At 52.3% G+C, this 19,730-nt stretch overlaps 10 protein-coding genes across 10 annotated transcripts; 8 read left to right on the top strand and 2 right to left on the bottom strand.

Moving 5' to 3' along the window:
- Nucleotides 1-99: 99 nt before the first annotated feature.
- BU24DRAFT_490137 (uncharacterized protein) lies at nucleotides 100-607 on the top strand (the record flags this gene model as incomplete). The annotated part of the gene is made up of 1 exon (XM_033533690.1): nucleotides 100-607. The coding sequence occupies exon 1, from the start codon at nucleotides 125-127 to the stop codon at nucleotides 605-607; it is 483 nt and encodes a 160-aa protein (XP_033385192.1). The 5' UTR covers nucleotides 100-124.
- A 456-nt stretch (nucleotides 608-1,063) lies between these two features.
- Nucleotides 1,064-2,561, top strand: BU24DRAFT_448658 (uncharacterized protein; the record flags this gene model as incomplete). Its single annotated transcript, XM_033530906.1, has 2 exons — nucleotides 1,064-1,259; nucleotides 1,384-2,561. 2 exons carry the CDS (start codon nucleotides 1,064-1,066, stop codon nucleotides 2,559-2,561), a joined length of 1,374 nt encoding a protein of 457 aa, XP_033385191.1.
- Nucleotides 2,562-2,885: 324 nt separating this feature from the next.
- Nucleotides 2,886-3,757, top strand: BU24DRAFT_419906 (uncharacterized protein). Its single transcript, XM_033527333.1, has 2 exons — nucleotides 2,886-3,637; nucleotides 3,687-3,757. The coding sequence occupies exon 1, from the start codon at nucleotides 3,077-3,079 to the stop codon at nucleotides 3,596-3,598; it is 522 nt and encodes a 173-aa protein (XP_033385190.1). The 5' UTR covers nucleotides 2,886-3,076; the 3' UTR covers nucleotides 3,599-3,637; nucleotides 3,687-3,757.
- A 227-nt stretch (nucleotides 3,758-3,984) lies between these two features.
- BU24DRAFT_431801 (uncharacterized protein) lies at nucleotides 3,985-5,044 on the top strand (the record flags this gene model as incomplete). The annotated part of the gene is made up of 2 exons (XM_033529890.1): nucleotides 3,985-4,050; nucleotides 4,244-5,044. 2 exons carry the CDS (start codon nucleotides 3,985-3,987, stop codon nucleotides 5,042-5,044), a joined length of 867 nt encoding a protein of 288 aa, XP_033385189.1.
- Nucleotides 5,045-5,080: 36 nt separating this feature from the next.
- On the top strand, nucleotides 5,081-6,053 carry BU24DRAFT_477809 (uncharacterized protein; the record flags this gene model as incomplete). Its single annotated transcript, XM_033533010.1, has 1 exon — nucleotides 5,081-6,053. The coding sequence occupies exon 1, from the start codon at nucleotides 5,169-5,171 to the stop codon at nucleotides 6,051-6,053; it is 885 nt and encodes a 294-aa protein (XP_033385188.1). The 5' UTR covers nucleotides 5,081-5,168.
- A 116-nt stretch (nucleotides 6,054-6,169) lies between these two features.
- On the top strand, nucleotides 6,170-7,936 carry BU24DRAFT_419904 (uncharacterized protein). The gene has a single exon (XM_033527332.1). The coding sequence runs from the start codon at nucleotides 6,633-6,635 to the stop codon at nucleotides 7,686-7,688; it is 1,056 nt and encodes a 351-aa protein (XP_033385187.1). The 5' UTR covers nucleotides 6,170-6,632; the 3' UTR covers nucleotides 7,689-7,936.
- Nucleotides 7,937-8,796: 860 nt separating this feature from the next.
- Nucleotides 8,797-10,649, bottom strand: BU24DRAFT_419901 (ser/Thr protein phosphatase family protein). Its single transcript, XM_033527331.1, has 2 exons — nucleotides 9,874-10,649; nucleotides 8,797-9,777 (listed from the first exon to the last, which is right to left on the bottom strand). The coding sequence occupies exons 1-2, from the start codon at nucleotides 10,315-10,317 to the stop codon at nucleotides 9,229-9,231; spliced, it is 993 nt and encodes a 330-aa protein (XP_033385186.1). The 5' UTR covers nucleotides 10,318-10,649; the 3' UTR covers nucleotides 8,797-9,228.
- A 1,422-nt stretch (nucleotides 10,650-12,071) lies between these two features.
- Nucleotides 12,072-13,289, top strand: BU24DRAFT_459966 (uncharacterized protein; the record flags this gene model as incomplete). The annotated part of the gene is made up of 2 exons (XM_033531779.1): nucleotides 12,072-12,632; nucleotides 13,212-13,289. 2 exons carry the CDS (start codon nucleotides 12,072-12,074, stop codon nucleotides 13,287-13,289), a joined length of 639 nt encoding a protein of 212 aa, XP_033385185.1.
- A 540-nt stretch (nucleotides 13,290-13,829) lies between these two features.
- BU24DRAFT_419900 (uncharacterized protein) lies at nucleotides 13,830-14,835 on the bottom strand. The gene is made up of 3 exons (XM_033527330.1): nucleotides 14,686-14,835; nucleotides 14,522-14,611; nucleotides 13,830-14,440 (listed from the first exon to the last, which is right to left on the bottom strand). The coding sequence occupies exons 1-3, from the start codon at nucleotides 14,739-14,741 to the stop codon at nucleotides 14,116-14,118; spliced, it is 471 nt and encodes a 156-aa protein (XP_033385184.1). The 5' UTR covers nucleotides 14,742-14,835; the 3' UTR covers nucleotides 13,830-14,115.
- A 1,641-nt stretch (nucleotides 14,836-16,476) lies between these two features.
- On the top strand, nucleotides 16,477-19,649 carry BU24DRAFT_419899 (uncharacterized protein). Its single transcript, XM_033527329.1, has one exon. It carries the CDS (start codon nucleotides 16,832-16,834, stop codon nucleotides 19,550-19,552), a length of 2,721 nt encoding a protein of 906 aa, XP_033385183.1. The 5' UTR covers nucleotides 16,477-16,831; the 3' UTR covers nucleotides 19,553-19,649.
- Nucleotides 19,650-19,730: the final 81 nt, after the last annotated feature.

Here is a 19,730-nt window from a genome sequence, read left to right as displayed (position 1 = left end):
CACTCAAGAGGGAGAAGACACTCAAGAGGGAGAAGACACTCAAGAGGGAGAAGACACTCAAGAAGACACCCAAGAGGGAGAAAAAACCCAAGAAGGAGGGCCACTACGGCGTTGCAATTGTTGGATGTTCTATCTGGACGCTGACTCAATCACGCCACGAAAAGTCAATGTGTTGACCCCCCTCCACATGTACAATAGTGAGGGATACCTGCGCCAGGCGGCCGTTCCCCGTGCCGAAGAGCTTATTGAGAGCACTATCGCGCCAATCAGTGACGACCCTGATCGGCGCTTTCACAAATGGTACAGGGCCGTGCGGAAGGCCCTCAAGAGCGATAAAGATGTTGAAACGAACGAGGCGAAGCATGAAGATACGGAGGACGAGGTAGAGTCCGAGACGACGTACGACACGGAAGACGACACAGAGGACGAGATGGAGGCGACGAAGGACAAGACGGAGGACGAGACAATGGGTTCTTTGGTTGTGGAGTCTGATCACGATGTTGACCGCACCGGCTTGCAGGATCGCCTTGAGCTGGGTACAAAGAACACGGACTTTCTTTTCTCATCTCCCTCTTCGTGTCTTCTCTCTGGAAGGAGTAGAATCTGAATGAATCCTTCATCACAGAGCTTCTACTCCATTCCTACATCGGATCCATCCCCTTTCATGAGCCACGCGACTGCAGGCTCGTTCATTTTCCTTTGTTTCTTTATTTCTCTTTACAACGAGCGGTGTTCGCTTCTAGACGCCACTTGGTGGTACTACGCTAGCCAGCATCAATGCGTTCAAGCAGGAGTGGAAGTTGCGCCTTTAGTTCTATAGATCAATGAATTCCCTTTTTCTTCCGACATTCGGTGTTCCGGCGTACTCTTTGTTGTTTGCAACCCGTTCCTATATATACACGGATACAACGTGATATTCCCGCCGCCATCAGTGTACCAGTGTTTATGGGTCACGATCTTGTTCGTCCCCGGAGCTCTCTGCCAACCCCGAGACAAGCGAATTGCACCACAAAGACGTTCTAGAATTGGAACCTACGATTGGAGTAGCTTCAAACGGAAAATGATGCCGCTACGCGTTCCGTTACTCCAACATTTAGCAGACGATGAGAAAAAGCAGTCGAAAAAATTCGCGCGCGCCTGCGTCACTCCATTGCAGGCGAAGGAGACAACAGAAGACCGTCCAGTGCCGCTGCTATCCATCCAATGCCGCTACGATCCATCCAATGCCGCTACGATCCATCCAGTGGCGCTTGGATCAAGTAAGAGCAAGTATATAACCAAGTCATGACAACTTCCTGAACAGATCTTCGTCAAACTCTACTCCGGTTGTTGACTATATATCCTACCTATAAAAATCAAACGCCTTATTATATATACACGCAGCGACTCCGCCGATTATATACTTAGAAAACCTAGGTTTTCATTCGAACAACACCATGAACACCGTAAACAAGCAAGAAACGTTACTCAAGTTCTACGGAACGACTGATCGCCGCGAGGCTTGGAGGCGTCTGGATGAGGCGGAAGGCAAGATGGACATAAGTAAATTGGAAGAATGGACTACCATGAATATTCCGTACTACGCCCCCGAGAGCGAGCTTCCTCGTCCCTTGCCGACCATTACAGAGATTGAAGGAGCCCGGAACACGAAAGATGATCTAGCCCGTAGAACAGGCGGCCTCAAGCCCGTGTACAGGATAGATGGTGTTTTCGTCGTCAAAATTTGTGAATACCCTTTCGTCCTGCAGGAAGCAGAGAATCTTTTGTTTCTCCAGAAGCATTCGCAGGTGAGAGTGCCAAAGATTTACGCCGCATACTGCAGCCAAGGCCTCGACCCCTATAATTATCTCCACAGTTTTCCAAGAAAGTTTCCGAACCGTAATTCGCTGCCCATCTACCATGTTCTGATCATGGAATACATCGACGGAACGCCGTTAAACACGTATTCCCCGGGTGAAACGCGTTTTACCCGTAAACGCAGCTGGGATACTTACACCCAGAGAAAGAGAGATAACATTTCGAAGAAGCTTGATAAGCAGTTACGGCTCCTTCGTTCGGTACCTCCACCTGCAGAGCCCTACTATGGTCGAATCTACGGCCAGCCCTGGCATCCATGGACACATGTAATTTCGCGCTGCTCTATCCCTAGTACTATGGTGGGGCCGTTCAAAAGACACGAGGACTTCGTCAATGCGATATTTGAGAGATCCCTCAAAATGTGTGCACTTCAGCAGGAAGAAGATTTTCTTCCAACTGAGAGGATAGCGCTCGAGCGTTTCAAGGAGGATATGAGCAATGCACACGGAACGAATCCTGTTTTAACCCATTTTGGTCTGAAAGAAGAGGATGTGCTCCTGATCAATAATCCAAATGATCTGGAAGATCCAGACATAGTGATCATTGATTGGGAGTTCATGTCTTGGATGCCTGCGTATATTGATCCTGGATATACCCGATGGCCAGTGGATAAAAGGCTACTGTTCACAGCCATGGACGCTGATATTCGGCTCGTCGCCGATTATGTGGGGAAATTCCTTAACAAAACTGCCAACAGCTATTGAATACCGTTAAATTACGAACAAACCCGGCAAGATCCAATTGTATAGGTTGCAAAGTTTTCCGTGGACTGAGTAGCTTTTGTTGCAAGATGAAGGCAAGGAAACACAAAGTCGCGTACTGAGATAGGATAGGGCGGGGAGTGATTCAATGAGTTTAGGGGCTTTTCACGTCGCTTTGTCGAGGATGTGTTCTTTATGTATCTAAGTCGTGCGCCTAGGCCAATCATGCAACAAGGCCAGCATTGCAACCAAGGTGTCACGGCCCACTAGTGTTTTTCTGATTCCATTGATAAATGCATTCTGAACTTCATCATCTCATATCAAGGGCCAGAAATGATATTGGCCTCATAAATGTGTGCATTGTTATTGTTCTATCCATGAAAGAACTACCTATTCTTGCATCGAAGGGAAATCCCTTGTCACGTTGAGGACAACTTTGCCACATCTCTACGGCTTAGAAAATTGTAAGCTAACATATTATAAGCGTCAATACATCCCTCGAGTTGAACGGTCCTGCCATGTTGAAGGTTATGAAAAAGCACATGCCATTGCGCACACGGATCTCTCGACCATGTCCACTGGCGCCCTCGCAGAGATCGCCAACAAATGACGATAGATCCAACACGACGAACGAAGAATGTACGCATACGACCTCCGTGTATCCCAAGCTCCATGCGAATGCTACCAAGACTGTGTATGTCCCGCATAGGCCCATGCATCCGTGCTTGAACGCTTCCGAATGGGAATCGCAGACTGCGCCGCACCTCTGGCTGCCAGAGATACGGGAGACTGACTTTCCATACTATCCCACCGACTCATTATTGCCCAGGAACAGTATGATCGATAGTTTGGATGCGTGTGGATTGAAGAGGACGGTGAGCGAGAAGCGTTCAGGCGATCGCGACTCCGAGGTAAGCGGGGTATGGGGAGCGGAGAGGTCCCGGAGACCACGCCGGTGGAAATTCGAATTCACTAGCCTATTCCATAGATTTGTATGTGCAAAGTCGAGGAATTGTAGATTCTCGAGGAGATTCTCGTAGGGCGGGAGTGAGGAGATCGCAAGCCGTTCATTGGCGTATCTAAGATCTGTTAAGACCTGCTAAGATCAAGAAACGGGCACTAGCAGACCAGATCGAGCACGATAGTGTAATCTAGACTATGAAGAGGGTCTAGTCGCTGAAGCGTAGGTGAGCATCATGGAACCGGTGCTCCTAATGTAGATAATCCAACCGTCTCATTGCTCACTTCGGCAATTGATTACCTAATCGTCAGGGATGATGCAGGTGGCTCGTGCGCAGTTGCTCAGCTCCATACCATTCGAGAGATTGAGATAAGATGGCCAATCCATAGTCACAGCTAATATCGAAGTCTACACTACTAGTACCATTAGAGAATCCTTCTCGCGTTCGCCGGCCACGAAGCAACAATGTCTCTAGCTACGAGCGTTGACGCCCCTCTATGCCCCGATTGGGTGTTTGTTTCCTCCGCCAACGTCCAGTAGGTGGAGACTAGAGAGTGGAGGCGACGACGTGAAGGGTTACTGACATTCCAGTAGCGTTGCAAAAGACCGCGGATGGTTCAAAACATATACACCCTTCTCCACGAAATTGACGAGCTAATATTTTGCCGGCTCTTCCACCGACGTGAACGTTTTGGGTGTCGGCACCGTTGAGATCCCTACTAAGCGCTCGCCTAATCGTTCGGGCGTATCGAACTATGGGTCTATCCACCTCCAGCAAGTCTTGCACGCCCCTAACGTTGTCTGCAACATCATCGGGATACCGATGTGCCAAAGAGATGGGTACACATTGTCAGTTCGCTCAGGGCAAGGGAAGTCGAACGGCACAATTGCAGATGAGAGGGGTAGACAAGTGGGGTATCTCCGGCCCGGGGAGAAATGGCTTCGACTCAAAGTGAGGGGCCATCCTGTAGGGCCGCGGCTGGGAGCAAGTTCCATGCAGAAAGGCCATATGTATATGCTTGGTGTTCAATGGGATGTGAGTGAACAGCGCAGATGGCTGGGCTTCTTGGCTAGGAAGAGTTTGGTAAACGATGCCCCAGAGAGTACGGCCCCGACCAGTACGACAGTGAGCGATGAGGTCCCACCCCTTACATCAGATGAGAAAGACTATTTGAAAAGGAACTGGGGCGACGAATACCACCTCCTCATCCAACATGGTCTCAGCATTTACAAGGACGAGGACCGTGCAGTAGGCCGAGAATTGCTACGTGCCACCAGACTCATGGATGGTGAGGGCGAGGACGACGAGGACGAAGAGGACGACGAAGACGTCGACGAATTCAGCTCCTTCGAAGGCCATCAAGTGGATTACAATTTCTCCGAGAAGGAGCTCGACTGGATAGAGCGTAACTTTGGCACAGCGGTAAACTTCATGCAAACGTATGGCCTGAAGTTCTACGTGGACGAAGATTGCGAGGAGGCGAAGATAATTGCCCGTGCTATGATGGAGGATGATCATGTTTGAGCTTTTCCCTCGCTACAGGCTGTCCATAAATTGATGTGACAACTTGACTATGTTTTGAGGCGTATGGGTATTCACCTGTGGCGATAGTCCATCTGATCCTGGCACATGCTCCACAAAGAAATTAATGATGTACAACGCCCCCAAAAAAAGCCGATTGAGAAACCCACATTGTTCACCCACCTGGTACATTCATGAACATAACACTGCCGGCGATAAGTATATTCCATTGGAACCGACATTGAAAACCCACATGCACCACAGTAACTCCGCCATGTCATCCCGCGGTACAGTCGTCCCTCCAGAAGGCAGCTTTCTGTCGTCAACAAACGGCCTTCCTGCCGACGAACATAAACATGCCCAACACCGACACAAGGTATCGGAACTGTACCGAAGCTCTGGTACAGCGAGCCTAGACGTCAATCTGTCCGTTCCCAGTCGCTCCTCCTGCTCAACTACTCCATCCATCCCGCGTCGATCTACACACAGCACAATTGACACAAAATCCAGCACTAGGCTCCAACGCACACAGGACCAACGGGTGAGTGGTTCGCAGGTGGCGTATGCGACGAGGAAGGCTCTGAGTACTTCATTTGACTTTACTGATGGGTCTTGTGATGAAAGAGAAGTACCGCAGGAACGTGTTTTGAATTCACGCGACCGCAGTCTAGCTGGGTCCACCGTTGAAATGCTCATGCAAAGCTCCCAGGATCATAGAGACTCGGGGTATGTCTCGAACTGCAATGATGCATATTCTGAGCGTTCGTGTGACCCCTCGGACGACTACGGTAGGCCACGCATCATCCACGACCTGCTCGATCGGGGGCACGATGGTGTCGTGGATATGGTGCAACATGTGAAGGCATATCGAGATGCGTACGGCCCCCACTCCCACCGTAAACCACCAGTGTATTATGAGACTGGGGACGAGAAACGCAAGCCAGTTGCGCTAATGACGGCAGCTGTCACGCCTTGTCAGAGTAGATTTAGCTGGGATGACGATTCTGGTTGATTGTTAATGTATTTTATTTTATTTTTAATCTTGGTCCATTTCTGATGAACAATGATGTGCTTTTAATAGAGTCTGATGTACATCTCTGAAGCTTCTAGATACGCAGTGAAGTCTTTTGGGTCTGCTACGGCAGATGTTCGTAGTGAAGTCACGGTATGGCACGGCTTGAATACTTTCTCAAATAGCAAACCATCAAGTGCCAGTTTTGAGGCGTTATAATCTCAACGAGACGAAAGTAATACTGTACCTCAGCAACCTGCTAATTCTTCAAAATCGAGAAGGCCGCATTGTGCATAGTAGACCTTTCTATACAATGCAATGAACACCTCCATCGCTTCACAATGAGCAACGGGCTATATGAAATAGTCCCTCCACTACGATGAATGATAGATTACCTGGCATCGTCTGTAAGTGAAGCAGACTATTTGCTAATCGGCGGAACAACAAACAACAGAAGTCCTTTACCGTCGACCCAACAACAAAACACATCCAAACCTTCACTTCGTTTTCGTTTCACCTCTTCAATCAAAAGACTTGCGGCTCCTCAGTATCCCTTTATGCTTAAATCGCACGGATACGATGTCTACTCATTTCAACGACGATGACCATCTCCATGCATGGTCGTCAGACGGCAGCTCAATACTGCAAGGGCAACTCACACCAATCATCCTCTATCACCCGGCTAATGGCAGTAGCAGCAACACGACGCCGGAACACCCAGCGAGCACGACCCCGACCGAACATGGCAGTGCGCAAGGCTTCACTGTGGGACCGACGGGACGTACAGCGAAAGCTCCCGCGAAGCAGAAGCGCGCAATGAAGCCGCGATACTACAGCCACGCACTGTCTACCCAAGACAAGGAAGACCTAGCCAAGGGCAAGAGGAACCACAACCACCCCTCGTGGACCCCAGAGGATCTGCTCAGGCTCCAGGAATCCCGCAAGGGCCTCGTGCCTCGCTTTCACGAAGACTGCAAGCGGCTGCTGGAGGAGCGCGAGCGAGATATCCAGGCGGCAAAGCGATATGTCCATGAGATGAACAGGAGCAAGGTTCGTTGGTTCAGTGGCTTGCGCAAGGCGTTGCTGGGGAGGTCTGCCAGTCTGTACATTGCTAACCTGAATCAGGACTTGAAGTCTTTGGAGAGTCGACGAAGCGCGAGCGCAACGACGGTGCAGACTGTGTCGACGCCTATGACTCCTTCCGTGGAGACGCCCAGGGAGGGGAATACTGCGAGGGACGGTCACTATCGTGCGGCTGGTTCGGTTGACTACTTTTCGCTGCCGATAGGGAATGCCTATACCTGTGACCATGCAGAGTTCGGAGGACGACTGCAATCGTCCTGCCCGGTGACTCCAATTAGTACTTCATTTCGAGCTCGTCCTAATATCACATTCGACTCCTTCCTAGCTCCCCACGCCTCGGGCAAGGGAGAGGCATTCCGAGGAGCAGATAATGCACAGCCCTCCGATCTTGCGAAGGGTAGGGAGTCTGATGGTCTGAGGGAGACGGGAGCTTCGTCCCCGATAAAAATGCTCCGTCGCGTCAGCAGAGTGGTGAGCATGCCCATGTTGAAGACCAGGAAGTCTCCAGGTGGTCAACGCGAGTCTCTACCGCGTGCTCCGTCGGCGGAGTGAGTGTTGTGCACGAATTCACTTGAGTTCGTAGAGCACATGCTGAACGAGTAGTGGTTGGCAGCAAGGATGCCTTGAGCTCGTCCGTCTGGGAGAATGTCTTGAGCTCGCCTGTCTGGGAGAATATCCCGAGGTTCTCGTCTGTCTGATGGACTAACAGTCACAATTGCATATTGTCCTCTTCCCCCAGACTCACGGAAGAGAGACGAGATGGGTGATTGAATACCTGGATTTGGGGTTGAACGGTACCAGGCCTTTGCCTTTCTATACCTGCAATTAAGAATAGATCTTTTACATGCATGCACCAGTTCGGTGCCAATAGTATGCTGACACGGCGAAATTGATTGATTCACAGACTGATTGATCAATGACAATGTTCTGCTGAGGATGGGCTTGACGTCTGATAGTGGGAGTTTAACCATTTCTAGCCTAGCGTGCTCCTTTGCAAGGCGCGATGCGATGGCAATTCACCGGTTTCCTGTATTGGCTCCTCTTCCATCGTCCCGTCCAACCACCTCAAGTTAACATTCCCTTCCAACGTCCACATCCATCATCATCCATGCAGCTGGGAAAATCTGGGAAATCGCAAGCCCCCACGCAGCCCCCGGCTGATTTCCCATCATGGCTTCCTCCCCCAGGCATTAATCGCCTGGAGCCAATCCAATATATACCTGCCCATTGCCAGCTAACTCCAGGCCCATTGACTAACAACCCAACCCGTACATCTTCGCAACAGCACATCCATCCTTCAGGCGACGAGCGAGGCGCATAGATCTAGACTACTACAACTGCTACCGCAAACAAGCGACCGTGGAATTAATATATGACGCATACCCCCTCGCTTTCAAGATAGCTCCCACTCATCGCTTTCGGGTCTCCACCTTGGAACCAACCCTACCCTGCGCGTACCCTGCTTTTCTTGGAGCAAAGCCATTCTTTCCAATCGTCGCAAGCAAGGAACTTCCCAGCACCACCGTCCTTCGTTTCGCGAGGACAGCCGTTGTTTCGCAGGGTCTTACAGGTACGTTTCGTCGATGGTCACACGAGCCCACGCAGGGTGGGCATAATATACTGATAGTCCCAGGTACTCATACATAAATCGACATGGATAGAGACAGATTCCGCAGCACGCATCTCCGCAACGAGATCGACCCCACAGACGGCAAGACGAAATCCTGCAATCGAGACCTCACCTTCGATACATTCGTCGAGGACCATAAGCTCGGCAGGGACAAGCCGCAGAAGCGCAATAGCCACACCTGGCAGGTGGTGCGGGCGATCGCGAGGCTCAAGAGGCCGCTGAGACGCCGGAGGAAGAACAAGGCGAAGAAGATGATGGCGCTCGAGCGGGAGAGTTTCGTCGGGTCCAAGGGTCGCGACGTGCAGGGCTCTGGCTACGCACGACTGGATTGAAGTACTACGATCCCATCACGTTTGTTTCGATGGGCGCAGATTGCATTATACCCGGTGTCCTGTTCTCTTCTCCTTCATTTGTAAATACTCTAAGCGATCCATATCCTATTCACGGATACGAATGATTCCATCAAGCCTTTTCTAGGTCCAAGTCCACAAGAAATGGTGCCTGCTGGGGTTGATACCTCAATGTCATGATGCTCGCATTCACCATCAGCGTCTCGCGACCGAACGCCAACTCGTCCCCGCCAGATCCACTGACATCTACCACCGCTGCCCGATCCTGTCGCAGCCGCTCCCCTTCAAACTCGATCAATTCACTACCCTCCACGTGATCCTCCCACTTCGCGTCAATCCCCTCTCCCTCTGCCCACCGCACCCTCTCTGCACCCCACCCCTCGTGAATGTGCCCGAAGCAATGCAACCGCGGTTTGCACCTGCGCGCCGCGCGGAGCAGATGCTCGCAACCGACGACCTCATTCCGGGACGTCATATCTCGGATCCCCATGGGCGGGCCGTGCGTCATCATCACATCGATGGCGGGGAAGTCAGGCACGGGGTTGACGGCGATGTGGGTGGAGTTGGGGGTGCTCTTGTGGAGGGGGTTGTAGCGGTCCTCATTCCGGAAGTACGGGAATGCAAAGTCGCAGAACTCTGGTTGGTATGGTGAGGCGTAGACCTATGGGAATCGTGTTAGCCTCATCATGTATACTCTCCGTTTATATGATCAATCCATCAATCATCAGATAACTACAGTCGTGAAAAGACAACATACTCTCAGTTTCGCGCCGTTCTTCAGCACAAATTCATGAGTCCCTTCGTCAAGATACCTTATCCCGGCTTCCCTCGCACGCGCACCCGTCATCAGTTCCCTGGCGCGCGCGGGGATGGAATCATCAGCTTCCTTCAACATCTGCATGTACTGCCCTTTTCTCTGGTAGTACACTTCGTCCAGGCTGATGTCGTGGTTGCCCGCGATGACGAGCTTGAGCTCTGCGTCGATGGACGACAGTAATTCTAGCGTCCGCTCGTACTCCCATAGATGTCCTATCATGGTCATGTCCCCGCAGTGGAGGAGCACGTCTGCCTTGGGTAGAGGCTCTCGGAAGGGGACATCGTGGGTGTCTGAGGGGAAGAGCGATGCAGTGTGGGTGTCTGAGATTATGAGGATGCGCGTCTTTACTTTTTCAGAGCTCAGGGGTGTGTTGGTTGTCGTCATGTTGGGTGTTGAGGTGTAGGTGTGTGGTAGCCTGGGATGAGCTTGGTCTCGGACTTTGTGAGGACAGCTCCGTGAGATGACGTTGATGCTTCTACTGGGCTACGAACCATTGCGACGACTTGCGGAGATTATTTACAGAAGAGATGCAATGTGCAATTCATAATCATGTCTATTCTACGATGTCTGTCATTAAAGCTCCAAGTGGGAGTTGCTAGAGCTATCCACGTAAATGTGCATTCACGTATGTCCTATGACGTGCGACACAGAGCGAAAGCAGATAGATAAACATACACGGAGCATATTTTCTAGCACCGGAGACTCATTCCGTAGAGTAGGTGGGCGCCCAAAATGCAAGAAGTCCAATGGTGGAGAATTTGGTTGTTTCGTTGATCCGTTTAATAGCATGGGTCTGAACAGCAACCGATCAGCCCAGGCTATCTACTATGTAGATACTTACCAGCTTGAATCATTTTACTCTTTGTCATCATACCGTGAGTTCTTCGCTGAATATTAAGTTCTATTCAGATCAACGAGGAAGAGAATTGGTGACTCGAGAAAATTACTCTCCAGAGTAGGCTTGTCCTCCATCAGCCATTGCAGCAATCCATGGTTTCCAAGTAGTGGAACAGATTGTATGCAAGAATGACCTTATATCAGCCAGATCATTGTCCAGCCCGTTCCAGCGTTTCAATAGTGTTTGCGACATCTGCATGTCTAAGTCGAAACGGGCTGAACGCAAGGTCAGGTACGAGATCGCGTACGTTCGCGGCCCATCAACTCCGACAAATCTTGGATATCCGTGAAGATCTTTTCTCTTTACGAGACCTGCAGAGCGAGATGCGGTTGTTTCGTCGTGAGTGGTGAACGTTTCCTCGTTGCCCCCCGCACCCTTCCCATTCGCTGGATCTTCCGCGTTTCATGTTGCGCACCGGAATCTGCAGGTACCGTTTCAGTGCTACGCGAGCTAAAACATCACTACGGGAAGCTTGAACATCTCGGCACGTTATCTGTACATTCTTTGGAACAGGAACACGGCACATTGGAGCTGTCAAGGATACCAGTGAATGGGTATCTGGGGGGAACAGCGTCTGTGCAATCCCCGTCCTGCTTCGCTTGCCTTTGGACCTGACATGGTCGGGCAATTATCCAACGTTTCGAAGATCCCGCTCACATCCTTTCCAGAGCAGTATGCCGTTTCTCAACTACCAACACTGGATCATCACTGCTAGTCTACTAATCGTACAGTAACTGGGCCGGGAACACGGCCCCTAGCTGCGTCCGCCGTGCTCACAGTCACGCTCCCGCCAGACGGACAGAACCACACCAGGAGGTGAATGAGAAACAAATAGTCATGATCTGTGTTTGACTATGGATCCTTCCAGAGTACCCCAGCCGGGACGGAACAATTCAGAACTGACCAGCAATATCGGTCGAAACCGTCGCTAGTACTGGTCGTAAGTCCGTGTACTACCAACAGCCTGGGGATGAGGAAATATGAATATATATATCAGGCCCAATTGACCACCACGATACTCACTTTCATTCCACATAGCTCTTCATCGCTATAAGAATAAGGAGCCATCCTTACGCATTCTTTCTTTTCCTCAGCTTCAATTCTTTCTGGGCTCCGGTAGCTCTTCGTACATATTATTTGCTTACCACTTTTATACCACATTTCCGGCCTATACGACATCTGGTGAATTCAACCCAAAGACGAGCCTCAACCCAGAAAGAAGAACACAAACAAAACCACAATGCACTTCAAACTCACCCTCCTAACGAGCTTCATCGCCGCCGTGACCCTCACGGCCGCGCACCCACACGCCCCCGTCCATCAACGCTCCCGTCTCGCCCACCGCCAGGCCGACAACACAACCTGCGACCTCACCACGCAGACGCCCCCAGCAAACACCCTCACACCCCCAAGCACCATCGACACCTCCCTAAAACTCCTCATGGTCGCCGAGGGCCGCGGCACCCAAAACTACACCTGCTCCTCCCCAACCGCAACCCCCACCCCCTTCGGCGCCATCGCAACCCTCTACGACGCCTCCTGCTCCTCCCCATCATCAAACACCAGCACCCGCCCCCGACGTCCCCGGCAGGAGAACCCAGATGCTCCCCGCATGATAGGCGTCCACTTCTTCACTTCCTCCCTCACACCCGACTTCTTCATCCCCGCCCTCGGCGGCAACACCCTCGCCAAGAAAGCAGAAGACATGCCCGCGCCTGACGCCTCGGGCGCCAACGTCCCCTGGCTGCGTCTCGAGGCCGACGTCGCGGGGAGCCAGACGGGCGTGAGGCAGATTTACCGCGTGAGTACTGAGGGCGGGGTTGCGCCGAAGACGTGTGAGGGTGTGGGAGAGGGGGAGGAGGGAGGGGTGGTGACGGTGGGGTATGTGGCGAGGTATTGGCTTTATGGTGTGGAGTAGTAGGTGAGTGAGGGACGGGTGTGTACTATTATCTTTTTCTTCGACTTTTTTTTGCTGGGGGTTGTTTGGTTTGGGGGTTTGTTGATGGGGGTGTATGTGTATGTGTATGTATATTGTGTTCTCGTCCGACCGGACTGAAAAGAGAGATGGTGGAATGTTTGTGTATATACGAGTCTCGATGAAAAATGAATACCATCTTTGAATATCTTGTACTATGGTGCACTCACTGTGACGTGGATTGTCCAGTTGGATCGGACGGCCGCTTTTCATGAAACTACCATTTCTCTATGTCTGTGAATGGTAAAAGAATGAGAACTTAAATGGTAGAATCAATACAACCCTACCTTTTCTGCCATCCTTTCCAATGTCAAACATCATATCCCAAGCATACCAAAAAGAAAGGAAACCAAGAACTGATCCAGTTTCGTCGCGTTGGCTAATTTATATATCCGTACACCATAGGTACCCTCCCTCCAGGACTTCCAACGTCAAGATACAGCACAGTCGCTCAAAGACAACCCTAACCCTAACTACCTTTGATAGCATGGAATAAGCTTGTTTCCTTCTTTTACATTCCATCCTATTCGTTTTTCATTGTTCGAGACGTTGATTGCGATGCATGAATTGATTGGTTGAGAGCGAGGAAAGGAGGGCTGTGGCTGTTTTGGGAAAAAGCGCCGGGGGTTCTTGGCTTTACGAAATCCGGTACGGGCGGGCGGGTTGTTAGTTGGTGACGGTGTAGTGTTAGAGGGTTTTGATGGTTTTTATCAATTGTTGATGGCATGAATCGGGCTGGATTGGTTAGTTGTGTGATGGTAGTGTATGGTTGGCTGTTGGTTGGTTGAGGAATTGTATTTCTGTCTTCACGATGCTGCGATGCTAACAAATAGCCTCATTTGTAGCTGTCAAACTCAACACAGCGTGCCGTGCCGTGCCGTATGGCTAGATAGTGCCGGCCCGGGAAGAAGTGGATATACAAAGCCCTCCCACCTTCGAGTACGAGTAGAGTACCTCCGCCCACCTCCGCCTATTAAAAAGATGATAATAACTGCCTGTCCTGCTGTCTCGAAAAATGCCCGCTCCCCGCCGAATGCGGATGTCCGATGTCCTCCCCCCACCCCTTTTTCCAAAGAATGTCCAGTCCGATCCGAACCAAATTCCAATCCAATCCAATCCAATCCAATGCTCAAAAAAGACGGCTCTCTGCGTTCGCTGTTGTTCGCCAGAAGTAGCCCGGTATCTCCAGAAATCGTTAAATGTCGTTGTTGTATCGCACGCCAAACAGAATGATGCTATGATGTGTCTGCGCCTGTGCCTGTGACTGTGTATGTGTATGTGTATGTGTGTATTGTGTCACAGGTGGTTTCTATGCTCGCTCGTCGCTGCTGCCTGCCGCCTCCGGGTTGCGTGGTCGGTCTACCATAACGTACGACTTATCAGTGCTGTTGTCAGGTGTGGGAGTCTCTGGTAGCGCACCTGGCATTGCGGATGTGACCTCGCGGGGGGTCGGAGAGCTGTTCTCGCCCAGTCGAGCCTTGTCTTGGTCCGGGAATGTGCCCTGGAGGGGACTCCGTCGCTGCGTGTCCTTCCGCGGTGGGGAGTTCTTGACCTGCTTCAGGCGCTCCTCCGTGGCCTTGAGGCGGGCCTCGAGCGCTTCGAGCTGCTGCGTGTGGTCGGACACGGTCTGCTTCCTGGGGGAGGGATGGCGGGTTAGCTTGAGGAGATGGTGATGTGATGGGTGAGACAACGCGTGAGCCGCGCATGTGACTTACTTTTGGTGGATGTTCTTGTCCAGGTCGTCGATGCCCCCGTCTATCTTAAAGAGGTCATCCAGCTCGGACATGAAGTTTCGCGCGATGGTGCTGGAGGGAGAGAGTCAGACATTTGGGATAATTATCGTCGGAGCTTGGAGATTGGATGGCGGGGGAGCTCTTACGATTGAGGGCGGTTGTTTGGCTTCCAGCCGGCATCAGGGTCGTGCGGGGCGGCCATTGCGGCGGTGTGCGGTGTGCGGTGAGAATGTGAGGCGGAGAGGTGGGTGGACGGGCGTGCGTGTGTACAGAGCGAGGATGAGATAAGCTGGGAGACGGTGGGAATGGAAGAAACGAAGCAATGAAGAAATGAAGATTGAAGATTGAAGATGGAGACGGGACGGAGGAAGATATGCAGAGGTTAATAAGAAAGGTGGACCCTGAGATATACGGATGGACCCCCTTGACGTAGCCAAATGCGGGAGGGATGGGAGATTGGGCGAGAAGAGCTCCGGGGGTGGGAGGGAGGGCAGAGGGGGAGATTGGGAGTGGGAGATGAAAGACAAGAGATGAGAGACCGAGTGATTCGAGGCAAGCGGACAAGGTCTCGGGGATGACTGGACTGGGTTGAAGGCCTTGAAGATGCTTGTGGTGGTGGATGGATGGATGGTGGTTGGATGGGTGTGTGATGTTAAATCAAGGATGTTTCGCAATGTTTAGAGAAATGCGCAACCATGTGGCATGGCAATGATGATGGCATGGAGCATGATACAATTACAGGCAGTCAGGCAGTTGGAATTAGGCAGTCAGGCAGGTGGACGGGCGGTTGGGCAGGTGGTTGATATCCTATGTACTGTGTAGGTAGCTGTGGAAGAAGATGACCGGATCGGTCGGTTGGATGGTTGCAATAATTCTTAGTTGATGATGAATTCGGATAGGGAAAAGGGAGGGACAGCCACAAAGGAAGGGAAAAAGGAGGTATTGAATTATTACTGTTATTCCTACTACTGTGTATGGTCGTGGAGGGTGACCCTCGAGACTTGACCGTGCCTGGATGAGTAGCGGCCGATCAATAATAAATGGTGGAGATGCAGCATGAACTATTACACAGTAGTTATTCGTAGGAGTAAGTAAGTAATTAAGGGACAGGAGAAGATATCTGTATAGTTCCTTGATGGAAACCAGATACTCTACAATTCATACCACCCCTCCCATCTACACAGTAACTAGAGACTGTAGAGCATTATCAACTCCTGAGGAAGAGTTACCTAGTTACTCGTCCTGATAGATCCAATCCCATCAAGCCCCTTGCCTATTGTGTCATGCATACTCGTACATTGTGTTGTGCATGCTTTGGGAGGGGCATGCGCCAACATCACAAGAGCCACAGATAATACTCCGTACAGAGCATCTATCAGATGTATTCGGTGACGAGCTTTCTCATAGATAAGTACGGAGTACATGTACGTTGATTCACCTTGTATGTTCCAACTGTATACTGTTTTAATGTACGATTGAATTTGTGTAGGGAGAGGGAGAGCGTGGGAGAACCAATCAGAGGAATTCTCTGCTAGTTTTGAACAATTCCCTTTTCGGATTAGCTCATGTGTCCCGCCAAGAAGTATCCCGTCTGCGACATCATTGGTTGAATTCTTTGTCTATTACCTGTTATCTACTTGTAAGTTGTAGGCTCTTTGTTTGCAGGTCGAAGCAAGTCTTGGTCGAAGGAACACTGCAGGATCAGAAGGTCGAAGCAGTAATAACATTAAGCATACTACGAAGTACTCTTACCAACTGTTGACCAATAATCATGATGGTGGTATATGGTACTCCCTAGTTCTAAGAGTGTTGTTGAAAGTAGAAGTAGTTGGTACTTGTAGGACATGGCCGTGTGTGGTAGGCACGCGTAACTGGCCCTGCCCTCTTTCCGTACCTGCACCATGGACCATCCACCATCTGCCATCCTCCGCCGCAAACTTCCATCTTCTCTCCATCAAACTTCCATCCACCCCAGATCCTTTCACCACCAACAACTCCCTCCTCATCCCCCAATCCATCTCATCTCATCACTTCCCCATCTCCATTCCTCTCCTCCGCCCGCCTTTAGTCTAATTCCAAATAATCATCTCCTTCCAACGCCAACCCATCCCTCACTAATTCACCACCTTCACCACTCCTCCATCTCGTTCATCAACGACATCATCCGCCCACCTTCGTCGCCCTCGCGCCTCGTCGCCTCGTCACCTCTTCACCACCGCCGTCGTGCTGGCTCCCATCCAGCCTCCCTCTCGTCGCCCGCGTGCCCCATCCGTCGTCCAGTGGTACCGGGGGATGAATACTAGCCTGTCCGCCTACACACACCTTGAGTCCCTTCTGCTGTTCCAGTCCCTCCATGCATATGGCGTAAATCCTCAAATCTTCAGTCGGATCTCCGATCTGCTGAAGAACAACCCTTCCATCACCGCAGACAACCGCTTCCAGGCCGGCCGCCTCAGTCCCGACGCCCTGCGCAACTTCTACCTTCAGATCCTCAAGGACGAGATCCGGAGCGAACGACTGCACGATGGCTCTCCCGAGCCAGATGGCCCAAATGGTACCGGCCACTCCAAGAACTCGCGCAAGCGCAAAGCTCCCAGTCCCACCCTGCCGACCGTCCAGGAAGCCGCCCAGCACGCGCATCTAATCCCCAAGCTCGTGAACAAACTCTACGCCCGCTATCGCACAGCCATCACCCAGGAGATCAGAGAGGAGGAGGACCGATACGAGAGGCTGCAGAGGGAGTTGCAGTCCATTGAGCGCGGCGAGAGGGATGCAGATCTGGTGGAGAGGGCGAATGGGAAGCCGTCTGCATCGCGCAGCCCGAGCATCCCCAAGAAGTCTCCCGTCCTCGTCCAGAAACAAATTCCATCGAGTCCGCGACCCCAGCTCGCGGTCCAGGATACGAGCAGGGTCGCGACGCCGTCCAATGCGCACGTTCCAGACGGCCATCAACCGCCTCAAACGGACCGGAATGGACCATCGCAGGCCTCAAGAGCTCCGTCGCGCGTCAAGCAGTTGGAACCCTCCACTCCAAGCGGAACAACACCAGGTCCGATTGCCCTCCCATCCCCATCGCAGAACCGGACACCGCAGCCACCACAACCATCATCATCATTACCTCACGATGCTGCCGTTCAGACCACCCAACCACACCACCAACACCGTTCACCGTATCCTCCACAGGCGCATCCAGCGCAAGGAAAAACCCCGACGGACGGCTCACAAACGCCAGTCCAATCTCATCCATCACGTGCTCAACAAGGCCATCCCATTCCTTCACCTGTGGGCGCACAGTTCCAACCACCGCAACCGAATCAACAGTTCCCTGGAAACGCTGTTCCACCATTCGCGCCAGCACCCGCGCACGGCCAGCCTCCGCATTTCTCTCAGAATCAACAGCGCGCCCCGGGACCTTATCCACCTGTGCCCGAGTCCGCGGGGTTGCACACACCCCAGCAGCAGCGGAATCTGCATCCGTATTCTGGCCACCCACCATATCCGCCTCCAGGCCCACATCCAGGACAAGGACCGCCTCCCCATGGAGGTTTTATGCTTCCGCCTTTCCAAGTCTCGCCACAGGATCCCGCACGAGTTCAACAGCAACCAATCGCACAATACCCCCAGGTTTCTACGCCCGTTGCACGCCAAACGCCCTCAAATAAAGGGGGTCCGTATCCTCCAGGTCCACCGTTGCAACCGGCCCTACACCCGGCGAGAGGCGCTTTCGCTACGCCCACGACTGTACGCACCCCTGGGAGCTCCAATTCGACGCCGCGGTCTGCAAAGACGGTATGGAAAGCTGGCGCTAAGCCGCCGAATGCTACGCCATTGGCCAGGCCTGAACCAAGTCCCATTGATGACATTGCACCCCTGGAACTGCCAAACGATGCTTCGACCAAAGTGAAAACCCCGCGCAAATCCAGGGCCAAGACCAGAGGGAAGGAAAAGGAGAAGGAGAAGGAGAAGGAAGTCGAAAAAGAGCCGGAAGTTGAGGAAACAGGAGCCTCCGACCATGCGCCTGAACCCAAAGCTGAACCTGAAGCCGAACAAGAGCCAGATCAAGAGCCAGAACAGGAAACCGAACAGGAGCCAGAACCCGAACCGGAACCAGAGCCGGAAACTCGCTCGGGGCGCAGTCTTCGAAAGGGAGCATCTCGACGCGCTCGCCCTGGCAGCATTGCTTCGTCACGTGCAGGTGGATCGTTGCGAGAGCGCAGTCGTAGCCAGTCTGTCATCTCACACACCGAAACGGTCGCAGCCGAGAACGACTCTCAGACCGGTCCCCGCGTGAAAACCGAACGGGGAACGTCCATGGACGTCGTGGAAGAAAGCGCCGCAGAGACACCCACGCAGATGACCACTCGCGGTCGCGGCCGGACCATGCAATCGACCCAGACGCGGACTCGCAAACGCAATGCTCGAGAAGCATCGCTGCCCGAATCCGAGGACCAGCCTGGTTCTCCGGTCGTCCTGCCAGATCTGCCCAAGACTGTCGTTGCGCCACGCCATTTCTCGCGGATGTGCGTCCCCATCATGAACGACATTGGCTCTCACAAATACGCTTCCCTCTTTTCGACCGCCGTCAAGGCCAAGGATGCGGAAGGCTACTACGACATCATCAAGCGTCCCACCGACCTCAAGACCATACAAAAGGCGATTGCGGCTGGTGCCAAGGCCGTTGCTGCTGCTGCGACAGACACTCCCACCGGTAGTCCCGGCGGCGGTGGTGGTATCGTAGAGCTGCCCCTCACGCCGGACGTCATGCCCCCCAAAGCCATTGTCAACAGCGCACAGCTCGAGAAGGAGCTAATGCGGATGTTTGTCAACGCGGTCATGTTCAATGCGGGCGAGGAGGGCGTGGTCGAGGACGCCAGGCAGATGTTCGAAGATTGCCAGCACAGCGTGTCGAACTGGCGCCGCGCAGAGAGGTCGAGTGGACGCTTGGAGGTGGACGAGACGCCCGGTCCGGAAGACGAGGTCGCGCCCACGGCCTCGAAGAGGAGAAAGCTATAGGCAGCACGATATTCCCGGTCCAGGCGGCGTCATCGTCGGGGTTAGTAATGTGTCTAGCACACGATCATAGTTCTGCAGTTCCATTCAACGTTCAAGATATATTTTCAAGTTGTCATCTTGCGTGCGTGTGATTTGATGTGACACGTGACCTCTTTGACTTTGATAACGACATCGCTAA

The sequence above is a fragment of the Aaosphaeria arxii genome, assembly GCF_010015735.1.
Source record: "Aaosphaeria arxii CBS 175.79 unplaced genomic scaffold BU24scaffold_3, whole genome shotgun sequence".
NCBI classification, from domain to species: Eukaryota; Fungi; Ascomycota; class Dothideomycetes; order Pleosporales; genus Aaosphaeria; species Aaosphaeria arxii.
Note: the sequence above shows the minus strand (reverse complement) of the source record. Positions and strands in the feature narration are given on the sequence as shown.

Coding starts and splice junctions, on each gene's coding strand:
- BU24DRAFT_419906 (XM_033527333.1), top strand. CDS start 3,077: ATGTTGAAGGTTATGAAAAAGCACATGCCATTGCGCACACGGATCTCT.
- BU24DRAFT_419904 (XM_033527332.1), top strand. CDS start 6,633: ATGTCTACTCATTTCAACGACGATGACCATCTCCATGCATGGTCGTCA.
- BU24DRAFT_419901 (XM_033527331.1), bottom strand. CDS start 10,317: ATGACGACAACCAACACACCCCTGAGCTCTGAAAAAGTAAAGACGCGC. Junction 9,778..9,873: donor AGAACGGCGCGAAACTGAGA/GTATGTTGTCTT, acceptor CGATTCCCATAG/GTCTACGCCTCACCATACCA.
- BU24DRAFT_419900 (XM_033527330.1), bottom strand. CDS start 14,741: ATGGCCGCCCCGCACGACCCTGATGCCGGCTGGAAGCCAAACAACCGC. Junction 14,612..14,685: donor CCAAACAACCGCCCTCAATC/GTAAGAGCTCCC, acceptor CTCTCCCTCCAG/CACCATCGCGCGAAACTTCA. Junction 14,441..14,521: donor GACAAGAACATCCACCAAAA/GTAAGTCACATG, acceptor TCCCTCCCCCAG/GAAGCAGACCGTGTCCGACC.
- BU24DRAFT_419899 (XM_033527329.1), top strand. CDS start 16,832: ATGAATACTAGCCTGTCCGCCTACACACACCTTGAGTCCCTTCTGCTG.